A 16,034-nucleotide genomic window follows, 5' to 3' on the forward strand; every position below is an offset into this window, starting at 1 on the left:
GGGCATAGAAAATAGAAACTGACCTGTGGTGACCACGTACCTTGTCTGGACCACTCACTGACCACTTTGGCTAAAAGGTGTCAATATGGACTGGTATGTTAAGCCCGGGCTCTTTGGGTTTCAAGACAGAAACCCAGCTCAAGGCTGAAGGGAGTGGCTCATGGAACTGTACAGTCCCAGGGGCAAAGCAGCACACCTGAATCAGTGTCATTGTCGCTAGGAACCTCAGTCCATTTCCCTGCTCCCTTCTCAGGAAGCATCCGTCCTTGGAGTGGCCTTCGGCAGCTCCAGCACTGCCCATCAGCTGAACATCCCCAGCAGAGAGCCTCTCATGGTTTCAACAGAAGTCCCAGGCCAGATTCTTTTTGGCTCAAGTCTTGTCACCTGCCCATCCCTGAACCAGTCAAATCACTGAGACTCTGGCTGGGTCTGTGTCCCTTGCCCCATGCTGGAGCGCAGAGAGAGGGAGTTCCCCATAGGACGGCTGAGCTCTGTCACTCCAGGGGAGCCTGCTGGGCAGGCAAAAGCAACAGATGTTCTGGCTAGTTTGCAGGAAATTCCTTTGGCCCAGCCTCTGGTGAGAGGCTCCTGGGAGACCCCTCTCCAGCCTTCAGGGCCTGTAGCAAAGCCACCTCTCTCTGAGGTGGTCTCCTGTCTCCCCCTGCTGGGCACAGCTGTGCCCTGGCCCCTCTAAAGCCATATATGACTCTCCCTTCTACACCACTGCATATGCTGTCCATCATTGGCTCAGCAGGCGTGTTCTGAGTGACTGCTACGTCCCAGGCACTGCCGAGAAATAAGCTCTGTCCTTGTCCCCAAGCTTGCATTGCACACATCAGTGAAATTAGCTGTGTACAGTGGGTCTCATTCCCTCTACCGTGCTGCTGGCTTTCTGAGGCTCTGGGCCCTGCTCGTTTCCTCTTTGCACTCCCCCTGACATCATGTGCACATGGCTTTGATGTTCTCGGTGCTCCAGTCTGTGCTTTCATTCTGACAAGATATAGTTTGTGGGATCACAGGCATGGAAGGGCAAGACCAGGAGCGTTTGCAGGCAGGCTCTGCCCTCTGGGTAGCCACCCCGTGTCTGTCTATGGGAACAGAGGCTGATTCCTTGTAGAATCCAGGGCTACTGCCCTTCCGGAATCCAAGAACCTGAGCTTGCTTCCTGGGGAGCCTGGCTAGTGCTTGAACGGCAGGAGAAAAGTTGATCCCTTTGTAAAGGAATTGGTTCATTGCTTGGATAGTTCAAGTCTGAGATCCTGGCTGAATCGTACCATGCTCTTAGAAGACACTTCTATATATTTTTTTTCACGCATTCTTGATATTCTTGCCTAGACAAGAATATAGGTGTTTTAATTTTTAACAAAAAGGTAACATACTTTACATACTGCTCTGCATAAAGATGTGTATATATGTATATATAAATAATACGTGTGCATATATATACACACGTGGACATGTGTAATGTCCCTAGATACACGTATACCTGTAGGAAAGAAACAGCCTTTATGAGGAGGTCAGCCAGCCTGACTGTAGTGGTGCTTTTCCAGAGCACATGCGAGCTCCTCAGACATCTCCAGGGCCACGCTGACACAGTCTCAGGAAATACTGGGCAAAGGCTCCATTTCCACCTGTTTGCATTTGTTCCTTTCCCCATCTAAACCCGTGGCATTTCCTGTGAACTGATGGATTAATATTTTGCTATTTACACTCGTTTCTCTGACATGGGTGGTGAGTGTTTCCACTGTCTGTGTTGAGTCACCGTCAAGGGGGAGCCCCTGAAAGGGAAACTGCAGACACAGCCGCTGGCAGCCCCCCGAGCTGGTGTGCAGGCTCATTCATGTAGCCCGGCAGGGCTTGTGCTGCAAATGTTTACTGAGCACCTGCTGAGCACTGGCTGTGAGGGCAGCCCGTGGGCTGTGCCGGCCTTGTCCCTGCCTTGCCGAGCCGTGTGCCTCTCTGGGGAGACGCGGCCCTCCCTCGGCAGTTACCGGTGTGTGGGAAGAGGGGAGCTGAGCTGATCGATGGCACTCCTCTGGTTTTACTGGCCTGCTCTTTAGGGTGCTTCGCTGCCTTCTTCTCCTCCAGGACGACAGACAGACAAACACACCCTTCTCCCCACACACCTCTCATAAGAATGACAAGGAAGTTGGGTGGGAAACACTACTCTCTCCGCCTACCTGGCTTTAGTGAGGCAGAAGGAGGGGGCTGACCCTCCAGCTATCCCTGGAGGTTAACTACACCCCCTCAGGCACAGCAGCTAGGGAGGGTGGGCCCTTAGGGTCATGAGGGAACACAGGACACCTGAGTGATTCTGGGTGGGATTCTTGCCTGGGGACAATTTAAACAGCATTACAACCTGCATTCTGGTTTTGTTTGGGGATTTTCTAGGTCAGGTGCAAAGCAGGAAGTGCATAGAAGACGTGATTCACTTCGCCTGGGAGGAGAAGCTCTTTCTCCTGGCCGACGAGGTAAGAGCAGCCCAGCCTTCAGAGAGGGCGCGCTTTCTCTTCCAGGGGAGAGGCCAGGCCTGACTGTTCTGGCCAGAGAGCTTTCTAGGTGTTGGAGGAGAGATTCTAAGTGAGGACGAGGATGTTCAGTGTTACAGCCTATGAGACTGTGGCCTAAATCATCCCCATATTGGTTTAGGCTCTTGGTTATAAATTTCAGAAATCTAACCCAAACCACTTTAAACTTAAAAAGAAAAAAGGTGGTGGGCTGGGGCCAGCCCGGTGGCACAGCGGTTAAATGTACATGTTCTGCTTCAGCGGCCCAGGGTTCGCCGGTTTGGATCCTGGGTGTGGATATGGCACCGCTTGGCAAGCCATGCTGTGGTAGGCATCCCATGTATAGAGTAGAGGAAGACGGGCACAGATGTTAGCTCAGGGCCAGTCTTCCTCAGCAAAAAGAGGAGGATTGGCAGCAGATGTTAGCTCAGGGCTAATCTTCCTCAAAAAAAAAAAAAGTGGTGGGCTCACAGGTGTGGGGCTGGACCCAGGGCCTCAAACAGTATCTTCCAGATTCTATCTCGTTCCATCCTGCTGCACTGGCGTCATGCACAGGCCTACCAGCTGCCCAGCCTAGAAAGAACATTTCTTCTTGGGAGTTCCGGCAGAAGTCTCAGAGTTGGGCCTCGTTGGTGCAGCTTGGGTCAAGCTCCCACTGCTGAACCAATCACTGTAGCCTGGTGGCTGCAATATGCAAACTGGCCCTGAGCAAGGGGTGGGGTCTCTGCCCTTCCATCCCAAACCTGGGGACAGAGAGCAGGGGAGGGGTGCTCCCTGAGGGCAAGTCAAGGGGCTCTTAAGAAGGGAGGGGGTGCTGGATGGGCACAGTGCTGTGATCCTGTGTCCCCTTGTGCTTCCATAACCATCGTCTCATTTAGTTCTCACAGCAGCCTGTGAGGAAGGGGATCTTAATTAACCCCATAGCTGCTGCTGCTGCTTGAACCCCAGTTCTGGAGCCAAGGTCTGCCCTTTCTTTTCCTGCTTTGCAAGGAAGAAATTGAAGACCTGTCAAATCCCATTTTCATCTCATCTTCTGCGTGATTTCTGGTTAGCCGTAGCTTCTGGCACACTACCTTTCTTTGCTCCTTAGCACCCCCCTACTCACTCACTCACACAGATACACACACACACCCTTACCCAGCAAAGTGTTGTCATAATTACCAGCAGATGGGCCTAAAATCTTCATTTCTGGAGGAGAGAAGGGGCAGCAGAGTGACCCAGGGTTTTCCTCCTGACCTGGGCAAGCCCCTCCCCTCTAGGTCTGGGAAGGGGAGGAGGAGCTGGACTCCTCCTGGCTTATTGAAGTGGGCGCTGGGCTGACCCTCCTGCAGCCCCACGGTGCCCCAGAGAGCCTCGGCCCTGATCCCCGTGGGGTGGGAGGCTCATCTCCAGGGCAGAGCAGGGCGCTGCCTGCTGCGTGTGTGCCATGTAGCCAGGGAGGAGCATGTCCACAGTGGTGGGAGAGACTGACAGTGAGAGCAGACAGAGGACGAAGGAGTCCCAACCGGGCAGGTGTCCCCAGGGCTGAGAGCCACACGCTGGCTCGTCAGGTAGGGAGGCCAGAGCACAGGTGCAGGAACTGCCTTCCTCACTCCTCTTGAAGGAGGTGAAGCCTGCACTTCAGGAAGAACACTCACTCTGGCAGCTGGGAGTCCTTGACAGTCGCTGGTCAGATGAAGTAGAAAAGAGATCTGGAGACTGGGTGGGGTGAATGTGGGAGAAATCAAGTGGACGTCCGGCCCAAGTCCTTTCCTCCTCACTTGTTCTGGAAAGTTTCTTCGGGCACATTCTGGCTCGTGCCTGGAAGCGTCCTCAGAAGCTGGGCTTCACACGATGCAGCCTGACTGCAGGTTGGCCCTGAGCACTGTGCCTCCCGCGGAAGCGCCTGCGTGGCTCAGCCTCTGAGGGCCTTTGGGCCTGTCCCCGTCCTGTCCTCTCCTGCAGGTATACCAGGACAACGTGTACTCTCCCGGCTGCAGGTTCCACTCCTTTAAGAAGGTGCTTCACGAGATGGGGCCCGAGTACTCCAGCAACGTGGAGCTCGCCTCCTTCCACTCCACCTCCAAGGGCTACATGGGCGAGTATGTCCGCTTCCACTCCCTCCCACTGCCTCTGGGTCTGCTGGTCCTAGTGCTCCTCTGCCCCGCCCCACAGGCGACCCACTGGACAGAGAAGGCCACCCTTATCTGTGGCCTCTGCTGATCTAAGAAGCAGGAGGAGCGAGGCCGCCCCTCCCCGAGGGGAGCCCAGTGGGGTGAGGACAGCCCTCGTGCAAGGGCTCAAATAAAATAAGGTGAAGCTTGGAGGAAATCAGACTGTGGATAAACGATGAAATGAAAAGAGGACCTCAAAGCAGCTTCCGGCACTAGTGTTTTCTGCCAGCCCTGTCACTCTGACGTTGACTGAAGTGGCCAAAGAAGGCAGGTTGAGCAGACAAGTGCTGTCAGGCCAGTGAGCCAAGCTCTGTGCAAAAGCTCTGTGCATACCCTTTAGCCCTGCATGACCACAGGGGCCAAAGAGTCAGCTTCCATCCTAGATTGTTCACTCAGCTAAGGTTTGTTGAGCTCCTGCAATGAGTCCAGCACTCATCTGATCACTGAGGTCGTAGCAGTGAGCAAACCACAGCAGACTTGCCCTTACACGGCTTATGTTCTGGTCAGGAGAGAGAGGCAATAGACAGATTAGAAAAATCGGGTGTCAGGTGGACAAAAATAATTAGAGAACAGATGGGAATGGCAGAAGCTGGGGGTGGGCTTACTGAGTTGGCTTTTGAGGTAAGACCTGAAGGAGCTGAGGGAGGGGGCTATGCAGATATCTGAGGGAAGAGCATTCTAACAGAGGGAAGAGCATTCTAACAGAGGGAACAGCATGTGTGAAGGCCCTGAGGTAGAAGCATGCATGGCATGTTCAAGGAGCAGCAAGGGGACTGGAGAGGAGTGAGTGAGGGGGTAAGTGGAATAACTTAAGACCAAAGAAGTCGTAGGAGGTCAGATCACCTGGGTTACTTGGGTTATTTTTTACTTTTGCTCAGAGTGAGATGGGAGCCATTGGAGGGTGTTAATAGGGTCATGATCTCACCTGACTTATGTTTTACTACACCCTCTCTGATTGCCGTGGAATGGGGACGGAAGTGGGAACCCAGTCAGGAGACTATTACAATCCAGGCAAGGTATCGTGGCCAGGGTAGAGATGGGGAGAAGACGTTGGATCCTGGATATATTTGAAGATAGAGTTGACAGGAGCTGCTTGATGGAAAAGATGGATGTGAGAGAGAGGAGTCAAGGATGATTCTCAAGTTTTTTGTCTGTACGACAGGAAGGCTGGAGTTGCCATCAGTAGACGAAGGCTGGGAGGGAAGGGACTCTGAGGAGCTGGTTTGGGACATGGTAATGTTGCAAGTGCCCGTTGATGTCCAGACAGAGATGGATGTGTGAGTCTCTGCTCAGAGCTGATATCCAGCTGGAGATTTAAGTTTGGGAGATGTCGGTGTATGAGTTGTTAGAAAGTTCTCTAAGCCTAGATGTCGTGCAAGGAGTGGTTATAGGTAGAGAAGAGGTCCAAGGGCTGGGCCTGGGTCCTCACTGCTCAGAAACTGGAGGAGGAAAGGAGGAACCTGCAAAGGAGACCGAGAAGGAAAAACCAGTGCATTCCCAGCTAAGAGCGTTCCTTCCTCACCTTTGTTGGGGTGCTGCCCTGTGCTGGGCATCAGGCTGGGGGAGGGTCCGGCTTGTTAAGCTGGAGGCCAGTGTAATTGAAGCTGTAAGAGGAGCTGTTGAGGTTGAGGGAGCTGCCCCTTGGGATGATTGCCCAACTGTTCTTGGCTTTATTTGGTGTGGGCAGGGGTTAATTTACGCTGGTCTTTCCGGTCTAGCCTGTAGCAGTGCCGGCTCCTTGCTAGATTTTCATGTACTATGTAACTCTTTTCCTAAACAAAGGTGTTCTCTGTTAACTCACTTTTCAAACTCAAGTGTGTTTATCACGTGCCTATCCATCTCTCCATCTGGGTTATTGATTACTCTTCTAACAGTCCCCTGGACGTTGGTGTCCTGAGTCCTGGCCTGGTGCCCTCAGATCCTGATCACCCAGGATTCGGCTGCTGTGCTCCATTGGATTTTCTGCTCTCAGCAGAGGATTCAGCAGAAAGTTCCTTCTTTCAGTCTTTGTAACGGGAAAGCTTTTGAGATGCCGGAATTTATCTTTCTGCCTTGGAGAGTCCAGTCGTGGGATCACATGGGGATCTGCTTTGCCAGTTTAGTTCGGCGGGCTGACCCCAAAAGTGCTGGATTGAGTGTCTCATCGTGTGAGGTGCTCCGAGCTTCAGGGGGTGGCAGTGTACAGAGGAAGGTGGGACCAGGCTCCCGCCCCAGGGTGCTTGCGTGCCTGCAACTGCTAGTCTGAACGTTGTCCTCACAGCCCAGAGGAGGCCCAGCTCCAGGAAGGGTGGCTGATGGAGCTGATTTGGTTCCGAAAGTTGTTTTTTTAACTCATTGCATGATCTCAGCTTGTTTTCATGTAATTAGAGTCTGTATCAGTCAGGATCCTTTTGGTGGTAAGTAACAGAAACTCAGCTTGAATTGGCCTAGTCAAAGAGGCTTTTGTTTTTTAATCCATATTGGTAAAAGGTCCAGGAGTAAAGTGGAGTCAGGGACTTAAAGATGTGACTGAGTTGGGGGGGGGGCCGGCCCGGTGGCACAGTGGTTAAGTTCATACATTCCACTTCGGTGGCCCGGGATTCATCGGCCCGGATCCTGGGTGCAGACATGGCACTGCGTGGCACACCATGCTGTGGTAGGCATCCCACATATAAAGCAGAGGAAGATAGGCAGGGATGTCAGCTCAGGGCCAGTCTTCCTCAGCAAAAAGAGGAGGATTGGCAGCAGATGTTAGCTCAGGGCTAATCTTCCTAAAAAAAAAAAAGTCACTGGGATGCTGTCTCTGCTTTCTTGCTTTTTCTCATTTTCTTTCTCAGCTGTGCTCTCCTTTGCGTTGGCTTTGTTTTCAGGCAGCAAAAAGTTCCAGCAAAAGTCCTCAGGCTGACGCTCTTTAACACGTGTGAATCGTGTGCCCACCCCTGGAGCCTGTGCAGGGGAATGCCCGGCCTGAGTCATGTGCCTCTTTGGAGCGGGGGCTAGTGTAGTAGGTATGGTTTGGGCTAAGCTGCTATAACAAACAGAGCCAAAAGTACAGTGGCTCAGACAGGATGGAAGTGTGTCTCTCTTTGATACAACAGTTCAAAGGCAGGGGAAGTCCAGGGCAGGCTCTGCTCCGCAGGGTCATTCAAAGAGTGGGGCTGGTGGGGTGGCTCTGTCTTCTCAACATATGGCATCCCTCTCTAGCGCCGAGGCTGCTGCTCCAGTTCTCCAGTTCTCAGGAAGTGGGGGAAAAGGAAGGGGAGAGCATGCTTTCTCCTTGTGAGGATGTCATGTAGGATGTCCACATATCCCTCCATTTGCCTTCCGCTGGCAAGAACTCAGCCACACCTGGCTGCTCAGTGTTGGGCATGGAGATGGTTAGAGAAGATTCCGGCCAGCTGCACTGCACTTAGCTGAGGTTCTCCGTAACTAGTGGGTCCTTTCCCCCTCTTCAACCTGACAGGTGTGGCTACAGAGGAGGCTACATGGAGGTGATCAATCTGCACCCTGAGATCAAGGGCCAGCTAGTGAAGCTACTCTCGGTACGTCTCTGCCCACCAGTGTCGGGGCAGGCCGCCATGGACATCGTCGTGAACCCCCCGGTGCCAGGAGAGGAGTCCTTCGAGCAGTTCAGGAGGGTGAGTCTGCTGTTTCCTGCGGCCTGTCTGCATTACTGCTCCAGCCAGGGTCACGAGTGTTCGTGATATATTCAGGGTTGCCATGGCCAGTCTGTCTCCAGATGGCCTCCAGGAAGCGCTCATGGTTCCTCTTAGTGCCTGAGCCACCCCTCTGCGTTTCAGTCTGCAGAAGCCGCTGGGCTGTGTTTTGAAGTGGGAGGACTGTGCCTGTGTGTGATGGGGGCCCTTCCTCTTCCTCACCTGTGAGCACCGTGGATGATCAGGCACCCAGGGGGTAGGGCCTTGTGTCCCCAGAACACCTCGGGGGGTTCTGTTACTAAACTAAAGAGGGGAAATGCGTAGGCGCCACACTGATTCTGGGCCGTGGGCCTGGCTCTGGCCTAACGGGACGTCCCCGCAGCACAGAGTGGTCCAGCCAGACCCTTTCGGTTGCAAGTGACAAAAACTCGACTCTAACTAGTTTAAACAAAAAAGGAATTTATGGGTCATATAGCCAAGAAGTCAGTTCCTACCTGTTCCAGGCTCATAGGTTCACATCTTTTCTTTTTATTGTGGTAAAATACATAGAACATAAAATTTACCATTTTAACCATTTTTAACTGTACAGTTTAGTGCATAAAGTACATTCATATCACTACCGCCCATCTCCAGGACTTTCTCATCATCCCAGACTGAAACTCTGTCCCCATTGAACACTAGCTGCCCCTCCCCTCTTCCCCCCACCCCGGTCACCTCTATTTTGCTTTCCGTCTCTATGAATTTGACTACTCCAGGTACCTCATGTAAGTGGAATCAGACAGTATTTGCCTTTTTGTGATTGGTTTATTTCACTTAGCGTAATGTCTTCAAGGTTCATCTATGTTGTAGAGGGTGTCAGTACTCCATTCCTTTTTAAGGCTGAAGAATATTCCATTATATGCATATGGCACATTTTCTTTATCTATTCACCTGAAGGCCACACCTTTTTGCTCCCTTTTCCCAGCAGTACTTGCAAAACTCCTGGACTGACTCTGTTCTAGCTTTGGACACGTGGCCAGCTCTGAGCCAGTCACTAATTTGCTTTGCCCAGGTCACGTGCCCCATGCACACCACATGGATTTTGGGAGGAGTAGCCCCCTAAAATGAAGTGGTGGGGCTGTCCCCTAGAAGCATGTTCTGGGGTGTTCTGTCTGGGGCCGAGTCCATTCAGGCTGCTGGGAAGGGACTGACTTTTCTTGTGTTCAGGAATGACATCCTGGTACTAGAATAGAACCCATGACACAGGCTCCCCAGGACCTACCTGTGGCCTGGAACTCCCTGTGTGCTCGTGCGCCCCACGCCACAGGGCACAATGTAGCCTCTCGCTCTGCCTGTCTGCAGGAAGCTCCTTGCAAGGGCGTGCGGTTCACCCACTGCCCTGGTTCGCTGTGCTCATGTGCACACAAACATGCCTTTCTCATCTGCCCTGTTACCCCAGCATGGAAGGGACAAGTTCTGGTGGCTGAAGCCATTCTGTGATGTCCAGAGATGCTGACTCCTGTGTTCTCTCTGTCTCGTCAGGAGAAGGAGTCCGTGCTGGGTGATCTGGCCAAGAAAGCTAAGCTGACAGAAGACTTGTTCAACCAGGTCCCAGGGGTTCGATGCAACCCATTGCAGGGCGCCATGTACGCCTTTCCTCGCATCTTCCTCCCCGCCAGAGCCGTGGAGGCCGCTCAGGTCTGGGGCGTGGTGGGCCGGCTCTCTCACCAGGGTCACTTGGGACTGTGGAGTTGGGGGCTACTTCAGGCCTTGGGGAGCAAAAGTGCTGGTCCTAGAGGCCCCCTCAGCCAGTTGGTGCTTACTGTGTAAAGATGGCAGGCTCCCGGAGGCCCAGCCCATGTGGTGTGCTGTGCTGAGAGGGCAGACGGGAGGCCGGCCCCAGGGGAGCTGGCTGCACCGAAGGCAGGTGCCCAGTGTGAGGTGATGCATTTAAAGCTGAACGGACTCTGGGGGAGCAGCCAGAGCTGCCTCTGGAGGAGCCAGCCACGTGCCTGAGAGCATCGCTTTGCAAACTTCAGTGGGGCCTCCTGGGGTCTTGTTAAATGGCAGTTATGGTTCAGGAAGCCTGCAGAGCGGCCCAAGATTCATATTTCCAGTAAGTTGTCAGACGGTGCCACGGACTCTACTTTGAGGATCAAGGGCCAGAGCAGTATTTCAACAAGTGTCCTCACACCCCCAGACCTCCTCAATACCTTGTTAAACCTTTGAAATCTGGCCCTGCCCAGACCTACTGAATCAGAATCCCAGGTGCTGGGGACCAAGACTCTGCTTAACAGGCTCCCCGGGTTGTGCAAACCCAGGTGTGAGAAGCATTGTCCACAGTGCCCCTGGGAAGCTGGTGCCCTGACAGCCCCCAGCGGCTGCAGACCTCGGGGCCCCGTTGTTAGAGGGTGATGTGTCTTGGCCTGTAGGAGGCCACTGTCAGTGCTTCTTGAGCCCCTGCTGAGGCTGGGGTACAGAGGAAATAGGCTGATACTTCCAGACAAGAATCAGAAGCCTCCCGCCCGTGGCCACCCTGCAGCAGCCTTTGGGTCCTTGTTCCCTGTACCAGCTCGCAGCAGTGTCCAGCGTCCTGCCTTGGTCCTTGCCGGAAGAGGAGGGGAGGGGAGGAGAGCCTGCCGTGGGAAAGAAGCCACTGTTTCGATTGTATTTGGCTTTGAGGTTTTAATGGTGTGTTTGTGCAGTGCAAAGCCAGGACTGAGTCCTAAGTTCTGCCCTGCTCCCGCAGGCCCACACAATGGCCCCTGACATGTTCTACTGCATGAAGCTCCTAGAGGAGACGGGCATTTGCGTCGTGCCTGGCAGCGGCTTCGGGCAGAGAGAAGGCACCTACCACTTCAGGTACCACTTCCTCTCTGCACAGAGGGCTGGTCCCAGATGTGTCTTGGGAAACTTGGCTTCTTGACATAGAGCGCAGGCTGCTTCAGAGACTGAGGTGTGTGCAGCCCCTGTCCTCCCCTGAGAGACACCCCCACCCATCCCATCCCCCACCCCCATTGTGTCCTGCTGCAGAGCAAAGCTGAGACCCCGTGCCCAGGGGTTCAGGTAAACTGTGTGTGGACTCCAAGCCCATCTCCTTGACCACTCTGTCTCCCCCCGAACTGCCTCTGTCTATCACATACCATCTGAAATGTTCCCAGTGGTGTGTTTTCTTCTTTTTCCCTGTCCTTTTTCAACTCCATAATGGCAGCATACAGCATCCAGGAGCTCAGTAGCGGCACCAAAAGCCTGCCGAGATGCTGCATCCAAAACCCAGTGGAATTAGCTCCACTCACTGTGACACATTTCCCCGGGCATGCTGACTCGGTGCCTTCACACATGGGGACTCTCGGGATGAGTGAGCTGGGCCAGCTCAGCCAGCTTTCCCCACCGAGGCCAGCTCTGTGGAGTACAGCACCTTCTCCGCGCACAGTGCTCTCAGATGTCTCCTGAAGCAGATGCTAAAAAAAGAAATGTCATGAGCTTAGTTAACACCTGGAGCCAAGTTTTGACTCAGTCAAGGTCATGAGCAGTGTGCCCTGGATGGACAAACGTGGGTGGCCTTTCCATTCTAGCTAGGTTCACCTCGGTGACTCCTGGCTCATTCAGAAAACAGTTTAAACCTCAAGGGCAGCCCTTAGGGTTGCAAAGCATGTTGACAGTATTGGAGGGAGGGGTTAGTTACCATGGTAACTTGGGAATTCCTTTGGAGGGAGAGTTGTGACTGGAGGCTCTCACTACAAGAGACTGACTAGTGGAGATAAAAAAGGCCCATCTAGTAGGAGTGAAGTCTCGCTCTGTGTCTGCAGGCAATACTGACAGTCATGATCTAGAGAAAGTTCTCTTTATTTATTTATTTATTTTTGAGGAAGATCAGCCTTGAACTAACTGCTGCCAATCCTCCTCTTTTCACTGAGGAAGACTGGCCCTGAGCTAGCATCCGTGCCCATCTTCCTCTACTTTATATGTGGGACGCCTACCACAGCATGGCTTGCCAAGCAGTGTCATGTCCACACCCGGGATCCGAACCGGCGAACCCCGGGCCGCCGAAATGGAACGTGCGAACTTAACCGCTGCGCCACCGGGCCGGCCCTGAAAGTTCTCTTTTTTAAAAAATTTTTTCTTCTCCCCAAATTCCCCGAGTACATAGTTGTGTATTTTTGGTTGTGGGTCCCTCTAGTTGTGGCATGTGAGACGCCACCTCAGTATGGCTTGATGAGCGGTGTCATGTCCGTGCCCAGGATCTGAACCAGTGAAACCCTGGGCTGCAGAAGCGAAGTGTGCGAACTTAACCACTCGGCCATGGGGCAGCCCCTAGAGAAAGTTCTCTTCACTGGTCAGAATGTTGTGCAGGCCTGCTGCGATAATGGGTGGTGTGTCTTAGCCTAAAGGCTGCCACCAGCTTATTGCTTTTGTTCACATGAATTACTAGGGTAAAAAAGAAATGTATGAATGGGGGGAAAAGTGGTTCAACAAGTGCCAGATGCCGCCCAGGGGCTGGAGCTATCCTAGCGGCCAAGACAGGCCCGCCCTCCCCCAAGCAAGTTGCCCACACCTTCTTGTCTCTGCAACTACAGGTGAAGGAATGAGCTGCTGGGTTCATTCCTCTCCCCTCTTGCAGAGCAACTTGTGCCCAGGCTGACGCTGTTGTCTTTCCTGACAGAATGACCATTCTCCCTCCAGTGGAGAAGCTGAGGACAGTTCTACAGAAGGTGAAAGAGTTTCACATAAAGTTCCTGGAGAAGTATGCGTGAGGACTCCTCAGGCCTCAGAGGGAGACTGGTCCTCGGGCCTTCCTCCTGACGCCCACCCAGACCGGACTGAACTCGCCTTCCCCAGCGACTCCGCCTCAGGCCTCACACAGGTCACTGGTCGCTTTCATGGTCATTTTGCCCCAGGAGGCTTCTTTCTTTTGTGCCTTGATGTGGGACCACTTCTCTTCTGAGCAAATGTGAATTGGGGATGTCTCAGAAGCCTTGTTTTTTTGATGCAACCAAAGTAGAGGGGACTTGCTCAGCATATGTGGCTGGCGTTCTCTGAGTCTCTTATCGTTGCTTTTGGAAAGTTCATTTGGGGTTTAAAATAACCAGGGTGTATTGGGTGAGATGTTTCAGATCTGGAGAAACACGAGAGTATCGGGAAATGTATGATTTAACCATGGTGAGGACTGGAAATCTCAAACTCACCATGTGATCTGTAAAATAAAACCCTTAGTGTTGTAAAAATCTATTCCTTCCACCAGGAGAGCCTGGAAGTCCACTGGAGGCTCAGAGGGGGCCCACCCTCTGGCTTGGAGGCAGACAGCCTGTCCCTTAAAGACTGGTGAGGGCAGCAGCACGCGAGTTAGACTGGATGCCAGGCTGGGTTGTGGCAGGCACTAGGGGCTGCAGCAAGGTCAGAGGGTCCCACAGGGGAGACTGGTGTCAGCCAGGCTCCAGGTGAGGCAGGTCTGCTCCTGGGAGCAGGCGGCAAGGAGTGAGGACTTTGTGCACACGTGAGGGCTCTAGGAGGAGGGCTCTCCCAAGCATGCGTAGGTTGCGACCCCCATCTGAGATGCCTCCCTGGACTCCAGGGACTCAGGGTACAGCCCAAGAATATCCCAGTCAATGTGGAGGGATCCTGCCTGGTGACATGTGGCTCCATCCCACTGTTACCCAGCTACTGGTCTCTCCCAAGAGCTTGATTGAACACACAACACCCCCAGATGGCGACAGCAGGGACAAGGAAACACTGAAAACGTCCTAGTGAAGGAGGGGCATCCTCAAGGACTTGACGGTGAAAATGCCCCCCACCGTCCTCCTGTAGTGTCTGTGGAGTTTTTCAACCTGCATTTGGTCCGTTTTCCAGCTCTTAATTGGTCACAGTACTTGGTGGCTCGGCTGCTATGGAAAAGTACATGTGATCTGAGTCAACTTTTATAGAAGTGTTTTCACTTAATGCCAAGTGTTTTGCTTCCACATTTGCTGCTAGTCGCCCTCCTGGAGTCTGCAGGCTCTCCTGTGGCATCAGTCGCCTCTCCAGACCAGAGGGGCATGGTCCTCCAAGCCTGCGGCTACCCTGGCATTAGCAAACCTGGGTGGGGGCCTTACCCACAGTCCCAGAAACTGGGTGCTACAGGCAGCAGCAGGCTGAGTGCCCTCTTATCCTCCACCAAGAGCCCCCTCCTGCCATTGGCCTTCCCCAGGGGCAGCTAGGGAAGCCAAGGCCAGGTCAGGAGTCTAGGGTCCCAGCGAGTCCCAGGGAATACTGAAGGAGCTGAAGCGAGAAAGCTGAAGAAGCTGCAGGTGTGAGCTCTGACAGCGGCCTCCCGTGCTGTAGTATCCACACTGGGCTCGTGCAGGGGACGCAAGAGGAAGCTTCACACTGTCCCCACTCGCTAGCATTGCCGTCCCTGTGAAGTAAGCAGCCTCAAATAACAAAGGGAATGTTTTGGAACTTTTCCTTCCTTAAAAAGTGGAGAGAATTGCACGTGTGCTTGGTGACGGTGGATGAACCAGGATGTGTCCCAGAGTCGTGAGATTTCTGGTGGGAAGGTTAAGTCGTAGAAGCTAGTTTATTTTTTATATTTTTATAACAACTGCTTTTTTCATGGGGGGAGACAGGGTTAGTATTTGTAGTCTTAACAAGTCCAGTAGTTTTTCTATAAATCTCTTAGATTATAAATAACCCCTAAAACCTTTGCAAACGTTTACATGAGTTTTTAAAAGACGCCATATACAATTGGTTTGCTTTTAGAATAAATGACTAAAAACATGATAAGGTCAGCTGGTTTGGGGGCTGGGTTCCTTCAGGCAGGAATGCTCATCACGACCACTGTGCTGTTCTTCAGATTCTATTCTGATAGCTCATTTGGGCCGCCAGAGAAAGCCGTTTGTCGTTTGGGTCGCACTTCAAATCTACAGTTAAGGGGTTTTCTGTCGTTCATCTGATCCACGCCTGAGGGCTGGTGGCCCATCACCTCGCACCTCCAGGCCAGGCTGGTTGTTGTCCAATGGTGTGTGGATTTGCGGGAAGAGCTGCCAGGCCCACCTGTGGCTGTTTTCCAATCTAGGTTCTCATAGGCATCTCTTGACAGAGGTACTTAATGATGGCTCTGCTGGAAATTTCTAAACAATAAAGTACATGTCCAAAATGCTAACTGTGTTTAACTTTTGTACTTTAGATCTAAACATCACGCGGACTTCACTGATTGTACATCTTCACTCTTTGTAACTTGTATTCCTAACACAATAGTGAACCTTTCCCCCCAAATACTGTAAACCCTCATAAGTGTCGCTCTGTCATTAAAATGTGGGCACCCTCCAGGAAGGTGCGGTCTTGCCGGGTCAAGGAGGACTGGAGGTGCCGCGGGATTTCTCTCTCTGAAATGACCTCTGGGTTGCAAGTCCCCAAAGAGGAGCTTTCGCTCAGCTTCCCTGAGGGGAAAGAGGGTGGAGAGTGGGACTCTAGTCTTGGGGACACCAGCAAACCACAGCGGGAACCCACCCAGGCATCCCAGAGGGCCCCACACCACTGAACCCTACAGTGACTCTGGGCCTCTACCCTCTCCGCCACCACCCAGGCCCACGCAGCCACCCTACCGGCCGCCTGCCCCTCTCTCCTTCCCTTGCCTCCGGGATGGATGCCCAGGAGTCCCCTGGGAGCCTTCCCACACTGGGAGGGGGTGCCAAGCCCACTGGGAAGGGGCTTGGTCCCTAGGCCTGCTTCTCTCTGAAACGGGGCACAGCTTCTCAGTTTCTATTTCTTTTTAGGTGCCAACT

General features: G+C 53.0%; 1 protein-coding gene across 4 annotated transcripts in view; it reads left to right on the forward strand.

Moving 5' to 3' along the window:
• Positions 1-15,412, forward strand: part of GPT2 (glutamic--pyruvic transaminase 2) — a 33,921-nt gene extending 18,509 nt beyond the window's left edge. For all 4 annotated transcript variants that reach the window (XM_046682938.1, XM_046682937.1, XM_046682936.1 and 1 more), the window contains 6 exons: positions 2,392-2,471; positions 4,452-4,588; positions 8,103-8,277; positions 9,817-9,972; positions 11,024-11,136; positions 12,938-15,412. In XM_046682938.1, the coding sequence (XP_046538894.1) occupies positions 2,392-2,471; positions 4,452-4,588; positions 8,103-8,277; positions 9,817-9,972; positions 11,024-11,136; positions 12,938-13,028 (752 nt within the window). In that variant the 3' untranslated portion in view covers positions 13,029-15,412. The remainder of the gene's footprint in view (positions 1-2,391; positions 2,472-4,451; positions 4,589-8,102; positions 8,278-9,816; positions 9,973-11,023; positions 11,137-12,937) is intronic.
• The last annotated feature ends 622 nt before the right edge of the window (positions 15,413-16,034 follow it).

This window comes from Equus quagga, chromosome 13 (assembly GCF_021613505.1).
Source record: "Equus quagga isolate Etosha38 chromosome 13, UCLA_HA_Equagga_1.0, whole genome shotgun sequence".
NCBI classification, from domain to species: domain Eukaryota; kingdom Metazoa; phylum Chordata; class Mammalia; order Perissodactyla; family Equidae; genus Equus; species Equus quagga.